The sequence below is a fragment of the Anser cygnoides genome, chromosome 9 (genome assembly GCF_040182565.1).
Source record: "Anser cygnoides isolate HZ-2024a breed goose chromosome 9, Taihu_goose_T2T_genome, whole genome shotgun sequence".
Taxonomy (NCBI): domain Eukaryota; kingdom Metazoa; phylum Chordata; class Aves; order Anseriformes; family Anatidae; genus Anser; species Anser cygnoides.
Genome location: NC_089881.1, coordinates 16,825,524 through 16,843,450, shown reverse-complemented (window position 1 = coordinate 16,843,450; position 17,927 = coordinate 16,825,524). Strand labels below are relative to the sequence as shown.

Genomic DNA, 17,927 nt, shown 5'->3' with positions numbered 1-17,927 from the left:
GAGTTAATTTTTATTCTATAGCCACCACTGATAAACAATTACCACGGCCTTGGTACCATATAGCTCCAAAACAAGAATACTAAACGCATTAAGACCCTGAGAACATCCATTATAGAAAGCAAGCTGCTCTTCAGCACATTCTTCTTTCGCTTGGATGACCAAATTGGAATACATTTTTATTTAACTTCAACTCAGAAGTTTCCAGGGGATATATCCAGAGCGTGACTTTCACTCAGAGGAAAGTCTGAAGCATCAAGTCACGAAACATAAATCTTCTCATCATTTGCTTGCTTTACGTAGACTAGTACAGAAAATTTCCAGCGATGAAAATACATCTTCCAACTACAGCCAGCAGGAAGAACTACAAAACCAATTCTCAACGCAGCTCATGAATGCTAGTCTTAGCAATTGAGAATCAGGCCAATTTACCCCTTTTCTGTTAAATCCAGGGATTATCAGTTATAAACACTGGTCTTTACCGAGAAAAGGGAGTCAAAGAGAGGAATCACAAAGTCATGACATATTTTGCATTTTTTACAGCACTATCTTCTCAAACAGTAATTTTACTAAAAAAGGCAAAATATTTCATGAAAGTTTCTCTTATTAGCAAGGCAGGAAGCTTTCGTCTTTGGCATGTAACTGACCCATGTACAGATGGCTGTTGTAAGAGCTGGTCCTACGCTGCTCCATTTTCCCCCCTTGCATTCCTGCCATATCCCCATAATCAATACCAGCATTTACGCAGACAGATCAGGGAGCTACCAGCCCAGTTAAAAATTAGTATTTAGTTGCTTGCTTAAAACGTTAAATCATTGCAATCTGAGTCAGAATGGGAAGCAGTGAACTGCCACTGAAAGACACTTTTCCCGTAAGTGACATTGCAGCAGCAATCAAACTGCCCCTGTAACGGGAAGCGCAGAGTAACACAACATTTGCTTTCTTTTTTTCTCTCTCCCAACAGACAAATGCTTTCTACAGCCAACTTGTAATAAACTAGGGTTATAGAGGATTAAAAACAAGCTCCAGACCTAACGCCTACCACAATCATTACTTTTATGTGGAGGGAAAGAGGGGACAATAAAGGGCAGAGGACTAACCTGGCTTAGGAAGATACAGCATACAGTAAAGCCAGTGGCTCTGCAAGGTGAAGATGCTGGCTTTAGGCACCTTCTGAACTACTGCATGTTTCTACCCATTTTCTTGACTTGCTCTGTCACGTATGTAATTACCTCTGCTCATTTGTCACGTCTTCTTAAGAAGCACATTTGGAAAATAGGTGAAGAGCCAGAGACTGTAGCTGGTTAATCAGGAAAAGCACACACACTAAACTCTCCAGGACATCTTCAAAAGGACGTGCGCCATCCCACCCAAACTTGAAGTGCTTCAGTATGTGAGACTAATGACTGGCAACTATTACAAAAGTCTGTTTAAAAGGACTCTTTGCCATACCACTCTTCACTCATATGTTACCTATTAATTTTCTTTACATTTCTCTCCTTCACTGATAATGTAAATATTCTTCAGCAGTCAGTACATACGGCAGATCCCACGTGATCCAAGAAGCATACTGCAGAATTAACGTCTCAGACCTGGTACCTTCAAACGAGACAGACCTCAAATAGCCTTTACAAAAAATCCACCCTGACTCAAACTCTAAGGCATGAAACAGATCTACAAATTAAGACTGCATGGAGTCAATACTATGACAGTCTCTGTACTCGTACAGAGAACAGAACTTATCAAAATAATAAAAAAAAAATAATAATTAGACCCTAAATAACTCAGGCCCAATCAAGTAGTTATGCCTTTTGAATCAGAGTATGGAATTATCGCCTTCAGGAATCTCCATGACAAGGAAAAAAAGTGACTTTTAGCAAACAAAGATCTATTACTCTATGAAATTCTAACAACGTAAAGCACAAACTTACAAAGAAAATACCCAAACCTCACAATGGGAGATGACCTTCATTTTCTTTCTAATTCAATATATAAGTAATAAATTCTCAAGGAAAAACTACAGATTAAAACAACCGAGTAGGAAAAGTAATTTTAGGAACCCAAGCTGGGCTCATGCAAATTCCCATCAACAAACTGAACACAAAAAGTCAATTGAAAAAATGAATGCAATGGACTTAGGACCTTCAATTCTATTTATTGAACTGATTTTTAAAGCGCATATACTTCAAGCGCCATCTGCATCTAATGGGATTTAGCGCTGAAATTACCATTTTAAAGGACCCCAAGTTACTTAGTTAAGTGTTTATGAACAGCCTACTTAAAATATTTAAGACGTTCTTATTAAGAGATTCTTAGGACGTACCAAATTGTACTATTTTAAGAGTTTAAACAGGATAAGCGAATAGGAACAAAAATCTACTTTCTCTTAGAAGGTCTGACAGTCTTCAGAGTAAAGGACTGAGATTTGAAGCCTGGAAGATGCAGATAGACATAGGTGGGTACCGGAAACAAATCTGAGGAAACTTATTTTAATCATAACTAGAAACAGAGAGCTGGCATGCACTTTGTACAGAGTTATCCGTTTGTTTTTACTATAATTTTATTTCAAGACAGAACAGAGATAAAATACAAATCCCACTAACAGGCCCCTCCCATTCCCAGTACATCCCTGTGCTCAGCCCCATGGACTTCAAGCAGCCTGGCAATAGCTATCACCAAAACAGGGGTATGGATTTCAAACGACTTTTTGACATGCATCAAAACATTTCCCTGTCATTGTATGCCTCCTTTCCGCTACATTTATAGCTACTATTATACCTAATAATCTTACAGAATATCCTTACCACATCGCCACATTTACCTTTGTTGCACTGTCCATTCTCCTTCTGTTGTACGAGTAGGAGCTGTTCAGGAAAATGTATTTCATTTCAAGCATGCGTTTGTTCCAGAGGTAGAATGAGAAACTCAACCAACTAGCACACCCAACCAAGCCAAATATTCCTGCAGCCCCAGGCAACAGCCCATGCCTGATGCTTCATGGAAAATCAATAATAAATGAATCAAAATAAACACACAAAAATCTTTCAAGTGCACAATGTTATATAGAAATGTGAGACTTTTTGCTGACCTTCACGCATACAAGATCCAAATCTGAAAATATGGTAAATCCAGACTAAATGTATTAACAAAAAAAAAAAAAAAGAAGTCAAACTGCTCATAAAATCAATATACAAATATGCAAACAATACATTCTAACAAATATTTAGGGTTCAGTCTGGATCCAGTATATTACTACATAAAGATGAATAAACAGAGAGAAATTTAAATGTTCAACGTCACGCGCACACACACACAAACTGCTCTAACATGGAAGTGAAAGCAGACTCTTCTGATCACTGCTCCCTATCCTGACAAACAGAATGATGCAGGAAGAATATCATTTCCAGCTCTCATTCAACACCACTGTGGCATGATGTCTTAGGATGGGGTAAGATGTAGGATGAAAATGATTTTAAACCTGGCCTTTTAAAATAGAAAACATAGGCAGAAACAAAGACTCCAGTTTAGTTCTCTCTGCCTTGCCTTTAACTCTGCTGACCAAAAATGGAGATTATCTTGTCATACAGCTAGTTAGCCTGCAAATTAGGCCTGACAACACAGCTTAAACAATATTGTTATATGAAAAATTAGTCTGAAAGACAATTCATTTAATAAAACAGTAATTTCTGGAACCCTTAAAGGCCCTGGAAAACTTTCAGCTAGTCCCTGAAATGGCTAATTGAAAAGATAAAGAGCTTTACAAACACAGAGAGAGGAGTCGGGCTTTGGGGTATTCTGTACATCACACACAGAAGCAGAGAAGGGTCATATAATAAATAAGCAGTTTCATATGGATCTATACATTGTCTTTGCATAACTTTCTCAAAAGTTTGTTTTTGAATGTAGAGTTTTGAATGTTTCATACCAAAAACACTAAACTGCAATGTTACTGCAATTGTACAATAGATCTTAGCAGCATGCTCTTCTGATAAATTATACTGTCTCTTTACAGTAATTTTAATGATCTTCAAAGTATTTTCTCAAAAGGATACAAATAAAGTGAGAAGCCTGGGAGTCTGGCTGGCTTTGAGAGTCAGAGACAGGAACTTTTCCAATCTTGTCCTTAAATCCAATGTCCAAGAATCCTTCAAAAGAAAAACAAATGATGACAGCTGTTCACCAAATATGTACACTTTGCTGGAAGTACTGCTTGGATCACAGCAACCTTCCACTAGTAAACAAGGCAGCCAACATTGTAGTGAAAAGATTTTCTTTCACTGTTACCGAAGTGAATGTGGTTGCTAACTACTCATAAAAGTACACCAGAGTAAATTCAGTGTTATTTCTATACGAGACTTATACTGGAACTAAAGCCACATCATGTTTTTAGAAAACTATCACACAGTATTGGTGCCTTGTATGAATATGCAACAACTGCTTTTTGATTACAAGTACCTTTAAAATACAAGCAACTTGATAAAAAGATGCTATGAATTTAACATTTTTAAAATAAAGCACAAAATGAGCTATTTTCCATTCTTCAAAAGGAAATCACTGAAGTCATCTTTCATTCCTGACAAAATCTGGGACTTTAGATTCTGTCTGTAACTACTGCAAGCGTCATGGCATGACATCAGTGGTCAGGGTACAACATTTCCAAAACACATTTGAAGAAAAAAAATGACTCATGTACGAAAATCTGGACTAACACACCAGCCACTAACTGGAATACTGTTTTCTGTCTCACACAGTGTCTCTGTCTCATAAGCACAAGAAAATAATACTTAAGGAAAAAAAAATACACCTAAGAATCTACTGATTACTCATTTCTTGTTTTTCAAACCTTCAGTTCAGCTGGTTTCTGCTTAAAAGCTAGCCAACAGATGAAAGAGCAGTTATCTTCCAACAAGTGAAAAAGCAACGTACTCCAAAAAATAGCAGGGGCTTCCTAGTTTACTGCTGTATTTGTATGCATTGCAAGCTGCTCTTGCAGCTCAAACTTTCACATATTTCACCACGTTGGGGACCATACAGAATTTACTTGCTGCATTCACCAATTCAGTAACAAGACAGTGGTGCACTCACCACACGGGATGTCGTATATTACCAAAGGAGCTGTGTCTGCCACAGAAAGAAGTGTGTATTATTTTTCAAGATATATTAAACAAGCAGCAAGGAACTCCAGCTATAAAGCATCAGATGCCTGAAGAAAAAAAAATGCTGTAAGAACACTGCTTAGTAGACTAGTGACTCACTGCTCTTCTTTCTCAAACGTGAAACAACCTGTGCTTCCACACTAACAGAGTGAGTTGTACAATTCCCACAAGAAAACACGAGTGACTGTGGACTAAGAGCTTTGACAGAGTTACTATGAATAAACCCAAGGATCTTGTCCTAGATAAGGCATTCCACAACAATAACAAAAAAAAAGCTGCTAAGTATAATTAAAAAAGTAGTCATATTCCAAGTCTGAGGTCAACTAGCACATCTCATTATTTATAGCTAGTCCCAAAGGAAAATTGCAGCATATGCCTTTTTTGGTGTTAAACTAAAGCTCCTCATCAGCTGCTACATATAAAGTCAGCCCTAAGGCTGACAATTAAGGTTTGATTTGATATCAAGCCATGCGTGACAGCAACATGGACTAAAAATATCCCTTCCCACCACAGTGACTGCCCACAGCTCCTTAGGTGAGCCAGCACGACCGTCCAGGTGGTAGGATGGTGGGGCACATCAAGCATGTAGCCCTGCAAAACATTACACGTACTTCACAAACAGATCTGTGTACATGTGCGTGCATACATGGGGGAGCTCTATACCCGCACATTCACATGCAATAAAGCAGCTCAGTTTCTTGATCCAGTTCGAGTGCAGCAGCACAGCCAGTTGGGTGCCAGGTAACCAAGAAGTTAAACAGCTTTCCGCTGCAGGAACTAGCTGTCAGCAGGTGGAACGGGGGCAGCACCCTCGCCATAGGAATTGCCACTGATACTTGGCAGCTCCAGACAGCATCCCCTAAGCATCCCCCTGCATGGTGCTCAGAAGGCAGTCAGTGTGAAGGTGCTTTATTACCCCTTCATCAACAGAATAACCGTAGATCATCATAACACTGAAAGAAGTGCACCTGGAAATGAAAAATCTATTTTGAAGCTGAACCACGCTAACTTTTATACTCTTTCCTCACCTCACATGTGCCTAAGAACTTGCATGTGCCTAAAAACTGAACTCTGAAACAGCCACAGGCAAAGGCTAAAACGTAGTTAACAAGACGTATTAAGCAGTAAAAATGCCTGTGGCAAGAGTCACTAAGCCACTAAACACAGCTATGCTCTTCCAGTATTTCTGGGAAGAAAAAAAAAAAAAAACCCTCTCAGGGAACACAGACAACACTGACTTATTGTCTCAATTAAGACAACTACATCCTCAATTTCTGCTACAGGAAGATTAATTAATTACTTATAAAGTTGACTTTCTCTTTTCCACATTAAATGAAGCTGCTTCAGTCTCCTTATGCCTAGCTATCGTGTTTTAAAACCAAACTATACACACATGGATAGTGGGATATCCCGGGCAACGTCCTCAAAGCACGTAAGTGGAGTTGCACTACTGTATGGTGACTCCCATCAGCACACATATTTCAGGGTTGTGTGGAAAGGAAGGAGAAGAGGCATTTTTTTTTTAATGCCAGCACACCATTTGAGACTCAAATATAAATATATTTAAGATGTTACTCTGTTATTGATTACACTCACAACCCTTCCTCCATGAAATGTCTTCTTTTATGATTGTACAGTTTCTGTTAGAGGAAACGATAAAAGCAATTACCAAAACAAATATCATTCAACACCTACCATCCCTTGGGAAAAAAAAAAAAACACATCATAAATACAATTTCTGCAGAGTACCTGGAAAAGTTCTTTAAATGAAGGATGCACCATAGGGTTGGGAACGAAAGGCAAAGCATAGAAGGGAAGAAACTCTGTAGTTTGGCTCAGTGCAGCTCCTTTTGTTTCAAGGTATGCTTTAAAGTGAGAAATCCTTTCCTCAAGTTCAGCTTTGTCCTAGGAAATAAAACCACATATTTATTTAGAAGACTGCTGTTCTGAACGCACTGTAAAGCTGGCAGGTGTAAGTAGAGACCTAAAGACATTAACTTCAAGTTTGAAATCTCAGCATATACAATTAGAGGTGTGAGAATATCAGCACACTGGTATTTTCCAAGTTATTTCAGAAGCTCCACAATAAGGAACAAATTCAATCTCTGTACTTCACAATACGAGTGTCTGCTTTCATCTAAAATGTGGACTGCTGCCCAAAATCTGAATGTGTACTCTGTGACTTCTTACTAAGCATCCCATTGCCATCTGCACTAAAGACAAGTATATCAAGTAAAACAAATGACAGCAATTCGAAGTTCAAACCGTCAAGTAAACTTACAGGCTTTCCCACAGAGTGTTTCAAGAGGTATGTAGCAAAGTATATGTGAAGATAGAACTCCAGCTTCTGAGCAGCTGGTTCATTGTCCCGGACTGAAGATGAAATATGCTCCTCCCAGAGCTGGAAGAAAGCTTTCTGCTCACCATTTTCAAAGGCTCTTAGCAAATCTTTCTGCAAAGGGCAAAAGCATTCAGTCAAAAAACAAACACAGAAGAGTAACATTTTTCAAAGGCTACGTAGGCTAGTAAATGAAGAACCCAAGCGCCATCTGGAGATGCCGAATTAAAGTTTTATCCAAAATCTCTTACCATTTGAAGACCAGTTAAATATTCCTTCTCCAACTATCTCTAATCTCTTTGAGAGCTTGAAACACCCATTGATACAAGAAGCAAATAATTTTTAAACATCAATCTGGGGACCCACCTTTACCATAAGGGAAAAAAAATAACTGCAGCATCTGAAAATCAGCCTTTCAAAGTACATCAAGGTAAAAAACTAAAATACTGTGAACCAAAATTACTGCCTCAGGTTCAGAAGGATTGAAGCTCTTCAGAAAAGCAAATGTGAAGGTTCCTGCACTGAAAGAAGACCGCTGGCAGCCCTCTCCAAATAAATAAGAATTGGTTCAGACACAGCATGTAATCTCACTGCTGTAGTAATTCACATGGTGGTTAGTGGTCTTAAACTCTTTCGAGTATTATTCAAAGTAAGTGCAAGTGATGCATTACCTGAACAGGCAAGGCTTTTGAATCTCTCAAGGAAACACCTGCTGTTTTGGGTAGAGTCTTCCCTTTTATTTTACATTCCTTTGCAAATACCTTCACAGTTTCTTCAAATTCCGCAAAATCCAAATACTGCAAGATAAAAGCATACAGAAATATTTTTCTTAGATTATTAGTGCTTCAAAGAGTGACCCATGAATCGCCAAAGTCCTTAAAAGTTCCTCTGTAGCATGGTCCACAAATGTTGAAAGATCACACAGGAACAAACTGTGTCTCACATGGTGAGAACATACTGTTTCTTAACTTAGGTTTCCTTCTACATCTTAGACAACAGTATTCGCAACCAAGCACACTGTCTCTAAAAGAATGATGCCCCCCAGTTTAGTCAGTAACTTAATTCACCCAGAGAAGAAAAAGAAAGAAAATCCATTACTGCCAACACCTCAGCTGAATACAAAAGTAAATAACTTCCTTGCAGATAACGTTCCTAGAGGACAGAATTCTTGACTCTGATCTTCTCTTCAGCAGCCACACAGCTGGAATCCTGAGCCAGCTCACTCATGATACGTGAAGCTGCATTAGCCAAATCAACGGCCAGCTAACCAAGCACTGCTCTTCTGAAGAAGAGAAAGACAGCCCTCTCTCTTCCTCCCACAACGTACAGTCATGATATTACATGTCTTCCCTCTCCTTCCCCATCTCATGAGTCTTAGTTATTGGTTGCTGTGGCGAGACATCAAAATTTGTCTTGCAAAGTTGATCTGGGTGTCCAACGTTGCCACAGAGAACAAGAATCATTTATTTTCTTCACTGTTAGCATAAACAGTACTACGTTACCGATTGAGTACTTGGAACTTTTTAGATTTGTTCTCTGAGAAACAAACAAACAAAAAATTAGGCTTCAAAATATTTTGCCTTTCAATAGACTCTCTAGGCTGAGAGTCCAAGCTTTCAACAGGCAGCCTGGGAAAAGCTGGGCACAACAGCAGCTGACTGCCGCTCCTGATCACAGCGCTGGCGCCTGCAGAACTGTGCAGCAAATTGGATCACACAAGCACACAATGCACGTGGGAGGCTGACGGTTTGCTGCTCACTTTGGGTCTGTGAGACTGTGCTGATCAAAGGAATATGACAGTAACAAGCAACAGAGATCCCAGCTTGTGTCCTTGTTCCAAATCATAAACATCCCATTTAGCCAACTTATCTGGGAGGCAGAAGCACAAACTACCAGAGAGATGACCACCCTTTAAAGTTTTTCTCTCACATTTTTTTCTTCCATAGGACTGTTTCACGCTTCAGAATATCACCTAAAGGGCAATATAGGTAGATGAGCACCTAGCTAGAGAACCCTGATTTGGCATTAAACCATGGAGACCAGTGGTCTCAGGACTTCAGCTTGAGCTTTGTCATTTCTGGGGTGTTCACGTGCCTCTGCAATTTTATAGAGGCACAAAATCAGGTGGCAGCCGAGCCACCTGGCTCAAGGCTCTCACCAGTACCACAGGTTGGACCTGAGCCCCAGAGCTGTCCGGGATCCAACCAATTTAACTGTCCCTTTAACAAAAGCCTCATTTACGATGAACAATAGATACTTTTAAATTATCAGACGCGTGGCTGCTGGCATTTAATGCACATAAAGCCCTGCGAACCCACACAGCGTGACGGCACCCGGGATTTCCAGGTGTACCAAACGCTTGCCCGGCTGCACACCCACAGCACGCAGCGCTTACGCCGCCCTGCTCCCGAACACAAGCTCTCTGAAACCCCCCTTGCTCATTTCAACAAAAAAAAAAGGGGGAAAAAAAGGGAAAATAAGCGCGCACCAACCTCTCTGACCAGCCCGAGCAGCTCGGCTTCGTAAGCCAGCACGTCGCCCATCGCCGAGCGGCACCGCCGGGGCTCACCGGCGACACACCTGGAGGGGAGAAGGGCACGAGGGGAGGGTCAGCGGCCCCAAAGCGGCCCCAAAGCGGCCCCGGAGCCCCCCGGCCCCACAGCGGCCCCGGGCCGGGCCGCGGCCTACCTGCGGGCCGCCGCCGCCTCCGGTCGCCGTGGCAACCGCGGCCGCACGCCCCGCCCCCCTCCTGCGGCACGTGATCGCGCTCGGCCAATGCCAAGTGGGGGAGCGGGCGTCACGTGGAGGGGGTGGCGGCGGCCTCGCCGTGATGGCGGCCGCTGTGTGGCGGCCCCGGGGTGGGGCTGGGCGGGCTCTGGGTGTCTGCAGCCTGGGGCTTGTTCTGCCGAACGGCCGCTTTCTCTCAGTCGTCTCCTTTTTAAAAACTTATCTGAAGGGTGTTCGTGGTCAAATTAATTTGAAAAAAAAACAAAAAAATGACACGCCGTATTACCGTACAGTTTTTGTACCTCCCTTACAACCCGCACAGTCCAGAAGTTTTGGAGAAAATCTGGGCACCATCTTCTCTGCAGGCCTGAAAACAGAGCTTTTGGATGCACAATTGAACAATTTCATAATAAAGTTTAATGCCACGTGCTACAATATCCACACCCGCGCACCTCTATGGTGCGGTCTGTTAAGTGAATGTGAACTCCAACTGTAATTCCCATTCTGTTTAAAACAAAAATGGCCAAAGGTTACCTGCTCCATTTACTGCACAAGATTAATTTAACAAAGTTATTAGATAAAGGAAGAGGGGCTTTCATTTTGGTGGCTGAGAGAGCCACACAGCCCTGCCACAACCCGCGCTGTGGAGAGGCAGAGGCCATCCAAGGAGAGACCCACAGGCACCCACTTTTCTAGTAAAGATTTGCTAGAAACAGAAAAAATCACTTTGTATCACCAGTGATGTCCTGTCTGGGATTTTGGTCTCACCTACACAGCTGTGTTTTCCTCTGCCCATACCTCAGGTAAACTCCTGAGAAGACTCATGCCCTCCTCGCCTCCCCACCGCAGCCAGACACAACATGGCACCATCTTCCTGCCTCTAAAAGGCTGCCAAAAGAGGCATCCAAAACAGTCTGCAGTGCTCTGCATCTGCCCCAGCCACAGATTCTGAACCGTAATAACCTGCCAGAAACCAGAAGCGAATCTCACCAGACAGCTCAGAGGCTCTGCTCTCCACTGAGACCATTTCCTGGCCAAACCTTAACTTCCCAACACTGGCGCTTCAGTATGAATGTGGTTCAGGGCACAGCCTGCCCTTGGCTACTGATCTAAGGGTGTTCTTCTCCTTACGCATTTTATTTTTTTTTAATTGAAGGCACAGGGAAAAAAAAACAACCCTTAGACATTCTCGACAGATCTAAAATTATCAGTTTAATAGGAAAAATGTTGGGAAAGAGAGAGGTGATGGAAAACAGTTATGACAGAAACACGTCACACTGGGCGAGCAGGCACCAGCACCCCATCCGTAACTCGTGGGAATCATCAGCCCACCACCGCTGCAAATAGCTCTGCTCCATTGCCAGCCTGCACGGGGTTGGTATTTGAGAATGAAGCACTGAGACAGACTTATACTCTTTGGGAAGGGGAAACAAGATGTGAAATACCTTATGCAGGGCAGATGCAGCCTTCGCAGATCTACCCCCCCCCGCCATGCCTTCCTTCTTCAAATGGTGGCTGTCCAGGTAAGGGACAGAGCAGTGGTTTGAGCCAGGACTGGTTCCAGCAGAAAGGGAACGTGTTGGCTGAGCTTGGGCAGAAGAGACCCAGGGAGAATTATCTAACGATGCTAAAATCAGGTGTGAGGCTTCACGACTGGGAGCAACGCTTGTTCTGAAAGGGAAGATGAACATCTGACACCGTGTGCAAGCCCTTTGCCACCTCCCCCTGAGCAAGTGCATTGCTACAGCAAACCTCAGCTTCTCTCACTGGGGCATCGTCCCCTGCTCAAGCACTCCAGATACTCTCTGTTTTGCCATATCCCTGAATTTATTTGTGCTGAGAATTCCAGACGTTGAAAAAACATCTGAACCATGGCAGAAGCTCAACAGACTGCTGTGCTTCTAAGGTTTGCCACAGTATTGCTGTTCAAAGATAAAATAGGTAGGCCCCCTTCTATTTATTTAGAAATAGATGCTGCGTGCTGCAAACAGAGACATTTGTATAGCCCTGTGGCTTCTTGGAGAATGTTAGAAGCCTGGACTTTGGATCAAAGATGTTTCTGGGCAGCACACTGCGAGTCTTAGAAAGCGCTCAGCAATGCCTAGAAAGCAGTTGGTAATTTCTAGAAAGCAAAGGGAAATTCCTAGAAAGTACTGGGAAATTTCCAGAAAGTGCTCTGCAATCCCAAGAAAGCATGTAGATATTTCTAGAAATGACTCTGTGATTCCTAGAAAACACCTGAAATTTCCTAGAAAGGATAGGGAAAGGCCTAGAAAGCTCTAGAAGAAAAAGCATCCTGAAATTCCCAGGAAGTACACCAAGATGTTCAGAAAGCACCTTGGAATTCCAGTCTGTAATTCCTACAAAGATCTCATAATTCCTAAAAAGAACACAGATATTCAAAAAAAAAAAAAAAAAAAAAAGAATGAAGAACTTCCAAAAAAGAAGTGGGAAGTTCCTAGCATCTTGCCTGAATTCCTAGAAAGCACAGGAGCATCTTTAAAAAGCACCAGGGAGGTGCTAGGCAATTTGTGTCCATTGTTGGGCTGTGTTCCCATTGCTCACCGCGCGACGTTTACCATTCCGACTGGCGGGGTAGTTACTGCGTGCGCTGCTGAGTGCTCAGTTGGGTACGCGGCTGAGCTGGCAATTAGAGCTTCTGGGTTTGGCGATTTGTATACTAAATGAATCTGAATTCTAAATGAAACACTATGAAACATTATCAGCTGGCATCATCCGGCTCCCTGTTTGTAGTTTTTTTTTTTTTCCTGGGGACAGGTGGCACTGCCTCTGCTGCGGAACTGAATATTCCTGGGACTGGCTGCAGGTGCTGGGCTGGACGGTAACCTGCTGCTCAATTAAAAAACAGCTTGATATTTTCTATGCCCAAGTGGAAGATTTTGCAGGGAATTTCTTCTTTCAGTAGCCTTTCCAAGTGGTCGCATTAAAAATAAAAGCAAGCAGGCAAGAGGGGAACATTTTTCAAAACTTAAACATCCTGTTATTTTCTGAGTCAAACTTCAGTTTTTAGTTGCTAAAAATGATTTTGGCTTGGATTTTCAGTGAATACTTTTGAAGGAGCATTTGGACAATAAATCAATCAGTCAGGTTTTGGTGGATGGCACATTATTGCCGGTTGGGTTTGGAGCACGGCCTGGCTCCTGCTGGTACTGCCCGGGAGCAGAGAAGTTTGCTTGGACCACGGTCCTGCGCTCAGGCAGGGTACCCTGCTGTTCAAACACTGCTCACGTTTCAAGTTACACGGCAGTGTGACCCTCAGGGCCCTCTGCAAGGAAAACTGAGGCAATGCAATTGCAAAAGCTCTCTGTTTTCCACAGCATCGGGCTATCATAAAGCTGCTCTGTCTCCCTGGGATGTAGCTGCTGCCGAGCCACCAGCTCGTGTCCCCACCTCACCCAAAAGGATGCGGTCAGCCCCATGCCAGGCTATTTATGTGCAGATCCTTCTCCAGTAATTTTCTGTAACCAAAGTCCTTGACCAGGAGAGGCACAACGGAGACTTTGATTCTGTGCCATAGGATGCAGGAAGGAGTCAGAGGGGTGAACCTGGCTCTCCTCGAGATCCAGAAGCCTCGTGGCCCGTTCAGTGCCCTCTTTTCCCAGAGGGAAAGAGGAGGACAAACAAGCCCAGTGAGCAGAGACCAGTTGCTGGGTGTGCAGGGCACCCCTACCTTCCCCCCAAAGCCCCTTTCAGCTCCATTGAAAATGGTGGAGGGAGCTCCCAAATGCCTCACAGCCTGGCATGGAAGGAGCCAGAGGTTCCTTCTCCCAGCAGGACTTCATAGATGAGGACAGAGGGTCCAGGGCTCAACCTAGTGCCCTGCAATAAAAGCCCCCAGGTGTCCACCAGAAGAGGAGATGTGGGTTGCCCAGATCCCTGCTAAATCCCCTTGCCACAGCCACCTCCTGGGCTGGAGAAAGGAGTCCTCCAGCGCATTCCTTGCTCCTCCATCCCGGTGAACCAGTCCGTGGTGCCTTTGCTGCTGGTGGCAGAGATCTCCTAGGACATCCCTACAGGAGAGACCAGCTGAGCCACCAGCTGAAGTTGCCCCCTAGAAGTGCAGGAAAAACCCACTTTACACTGATGTTTTCTTCCAGGTGAACACGCTCAGGGGCGGAGAGGTAAAGCCTCATTAAATCCCCTTCCTCACCCTTTTTGCTACCTGTGCAGGAACCGTGCCTGGGGCCAGGTGAGGTGCCAGAAGGGAGCACTGCAACCCACCATCCCCAGAGACCCATTTCCCATTTTGACAGACCTGGCCAGGCTTGGCTGCAGTAACGGCAAGGCTTTCCAGCCAAAAATGACAATCCGTCTTTGGACCCTAGATTTCGTGTGTAAGTTAAAGATAAAACGGTCTCTGTGTGGAGGTAAAGTAAACAGAGAATTTGCCCGGCCCTACCGGAGCTATCTCAGCTCTTCTGGGAAGACATGATGGCGAAACAAAAAGTTCATCCATCTTGATTCTCATTGACAAGAAATGAAGAAAAACAATTAATTAGGAGAGCCAGCCTAATGCTGAGAACAAAGACACCGCACCAATATTTCAGGTCTTTTTCCTTCACTTTGAAGGGGAAAAAATTGCTCCATGCTTCATCCCTTGTAGGTTATCTTCGGAGGAACAATGTCCCCATAATTTCTGCTGACAATTAACCCCGCCTGCGTGGCAGTTCTTCCCTAGGTCACCAGAGCAGCAATTTATTTATACCCTTGGCTGAGGATGCTGTTGCCACCGAAGGGCTCTGCCCTTCCCCTCGGCTGGCCCAGAGCCAAGGCTGCAGGCAGTGAGCCCCGGGGTGGCCCCCCATGTGCCATCCTGCACACCAGGACCCACCTCACCTGGACCCTTATGGCATAGACCCTCCGCCATCCATTTTCTGCAAGTGCTTTGCCAACACAAAGGAAAGACAGCCGCGTGTGTTGCCTAAACACCCCCGTGCACACACATGGGGCGGCGGGCCTATCAGACCAAGCCCATAGGGTTGGGATGTTTGCGGTTCATGGTTTCGAGGGCCTCTGACTGGCTGGTCTCCAAAGGGTTTCGGGCAGAAAATACAGACCCCAGCACAAAACGCCAGGCCTGGGCTGTTGCCAGCTGGGCCATTTGCCCACGCACAGCAGGATTTCAGAGGCCGAGTGAAGCCAAGCCTGAGCAGAAACCCAGCTGCAGGGCCTGGGGTGGCTTCTCTGCAACTGAGGCACAGAGCACGGGGCCAGCCCAGTCCCACCAGTGCCAGAAAAACACATTGCACTGGGTGCAACAAAACCACGTATCTTCACTAGTGGAGCAAAAGAGCCTTGCTCCCATGTGAGGGCACCCTGAGGAAAGATCAGCACCCTTGGGCGAAGGCCTTCAGGCCCACTGGTCCCGTCAGAGTGTGCAAGAAAACACCCCGAGCCCTGCAGAGACCTCTCCCATCCTGCCACCACCCCAGGGTTAAGGTGTGCCCAGAGCTGGGCCGAAAACCCAGCCCGTCACCACGGGGAACAGCCCAGGGCAGGCTGGGGCCTGGGCGAGGCCGGGGGACGCTGCGGCCTGAAGGATGCAGGGAGATAAACGGCCAACGTCCCTCATTGTTATCAGCGGCGCCCAACCTCGGCATTAATTGGTGAGGAGGAAGAGCTTGGCCTGGCCCTGGAAGGGAGGGGAGAGATAGGGAGGGCGGCACCGCCATGATAGGGGGAGTCCAGACGGAGAGATGCTGCTGGCCCCCTCCCCATACAGCCCCTCCTGGGAGCCTCCAGCACTTCATCCCCACCTCTGGCCCCAGCATGGTGCCCAAAAGGGGTTTTTTACCTGAGTTAGCCAGAAAAAATAGGACTAAGGACATGGCCGGGGCCCCCTGGAGGGCTGCTGGGACCTGTCGGAAGCGGCGCGCTTTTTGAAGTGATTTGTCACCAGGGTTCAGGGGGACGAGGCCCTTTACTCAGGAGGGACAGAAACAGGCTTCCTGCCACCTCTGCCTCTCCCTGCGGCAAACCCAGCAGCGTTAGGTCCAGTTAGGCCCTGGCAAGCACCCCAGGGGTGGGTCTCCCTGCAGCACTCCCAGGTGGGCCCAGGAGAGCAGCACTTCCTGAGAAATCAGCACCAGTGAGTCACTGGGGCTAAAAGACATTCGTTAAAGCAGCGTTCAGGCTTCCCACACATGTTCTCCAAAACCAGAAATCAAAAAGCCAGCAGCTGCCTCCGTTCGAGCACGGCACGTAGCCGGTCCTGCAGTGACCAGCCCCACCTGTCCCCAGGGAAGCTGGTCGGGCTCCTCAGCATGCACTGGGAAGGGGATCAGGATCTAATAAAGAGGTGCAGACAGGCTGAAATCCCTGAAAACCACTTACCGTGCATCCTCCTGCTGAGAGAGGAGTGACTTCTCAGTCGTCAGCCCGCCAGCAAGAGGTCAATTCCCGCTTGCTGGAAAACTTTGTTCTACCCTGAGGAGCAGCTTTGTCTTTCCCCGTGCACAATCCCACAGAGCTGCCCCTTCTCGCTTCTCCTCAGCTCAGAGGGACCCCTCAGGTTTGAGATGCAGCCATTGCCTTGCCTCCTTCACACTGCTGGGGCACCCGCTAATTCATCTGCTTCACCCTATAACCAGCAGCCATCTCCAGCAGTGCTTGTCCAGCTCCTCTCCACTCTCCCCCAGGCTCCTTCGCAGGACTGTCACGGGGCTGCTGACATTCTCCGGAGCAGCCCTGGAGAGAAAGCAGATGCCTTTGTGCATGCCTCTCTGCCGTGTCACTCCTGAACCATGCAGTTCCCCCGTGTCTTTACACAGCACAGACAAGACACGGCAAGTGCAGAGCTGGGGAAGTGTGAACAGGCCAGTTCCCAGATTTCCCTCCTGGGGTCCCCAGCCTAGCACGCAAGACATTTTTATTCCACAGCCACCAAAAGCTCCGCAGATTTGGCCACCTGAGTGTAACCTTACCACGTGTCCCCAGAGTAGCAGCTCAGAAATCAGTTTGGGACAATCTGAGGTTTTTACTTTTGCTTGTGCCAAGGAAGATCCAGGAGCGGACGTAACAGGCTCAAGAAAAACATTTAGCACAAGAACTAAGTCTGCTGGACGGTGCCCCAGGCATTGCACGGCTCAGTGGGAACTGCTGCGTGTGTGCAGATTTACACAGCCACACTGGGAACCAAACCTGTAGCAAGCACAAGGAATATATTGGCTACCCTGGAAAACGTTAAAGTATTTAAGACTCAGCAAAAACTCCCATGAATAGAAGCTGTCTGTTCACACCATGGCCAAGGCCTCAATATAGGACTGTGGGTCTTTCTAAGCCAGCTTTTCCCAGCATTTCTACATGGACTTGAGATCTCCCATCAATACCTGCCTATCCAGCAGGTTGTTGAATGACCTCAAATGATTTTTTAAATTCCCCTTGTCCTCCCCTCCACAGTATTTTGTAAGTGGCATGAGGCATTACTAACAAATTACTTGGAAAACACGAATACCACGCTGGTTGGCATCAGCAGAACACACAGCGATACAGGTTACATGTACCCACTCAAAGGGAAGCGATTAAAGTAGTGGAGAGACTCACAAAAATTATATTTGTCCAGCTTCTGCTTCTTGCACCACAATACCTGGGTCTTACATCTAATGACCATGGGACTGGAGCACTGATTCCCTCTGTTTCCAAGTTTTACCCACAGTAATGATGTCTGTAGTCATTTCAGGTTCATCCTC

General features: G+C 45.3%; 1 protein-coding gene across 2 annotated transcripts in view; it reads right to left on the bottom strand.

Annotated features, from left to right (window-relative positions):
* The window catches only part of ARMC9 (armadillo repeat containing 9), a 64,533-nt gene extending 54,236 nt beyond the window's left edge, over nucleotides 1-10,297 (bottom strand). The window contains exons 1-7 of one of the 2 annotated variants that reach the window (XM_048076642.2): nucleotides 10,180-10,297; nucleotides 9,984-10,071; nucleotides 8,163-8,288; nucleotides 7,435-7,605; nucleotides 6,903-7,058; nucleotides 4,050-4,142; nucleotides 2,819-2,843 (exon numbers count right to left, since the gene is read on the bottom strand). In XM_048076642.2, coding sequence (XP_047932599.2) covers nucleotides 2,819-2,843; nucleotides 4,050-4,142; nucleotides 6,903-7,058; nucleotides 7,435-7,605; nucleotides 8,163-8,288; nucleotides 9,984-10,034 — 622 coding nt within the window. In that variant the 5' untranslated portion in view covers nucleotides 10,035-10,071; nucleotides 10,180-10,297. Of the gene's footprint in view, nucleotides 1-2,818; nucleotides 2,844-4,049; nucleotides 4,143-6,902; nucleotides 7,059-7,434; nucleotides 7,606-8,162; nucleotides 8,289-9,983; nucleotides 10,072-10,179 lie in introns of those variants that run through there. The other variant, XM_013195017.3, reaches the window with a different exon arrangement.
* Between the last annotated feature and the right edge of the window lie 7,630 nt (nucleotides 10,298-17,927).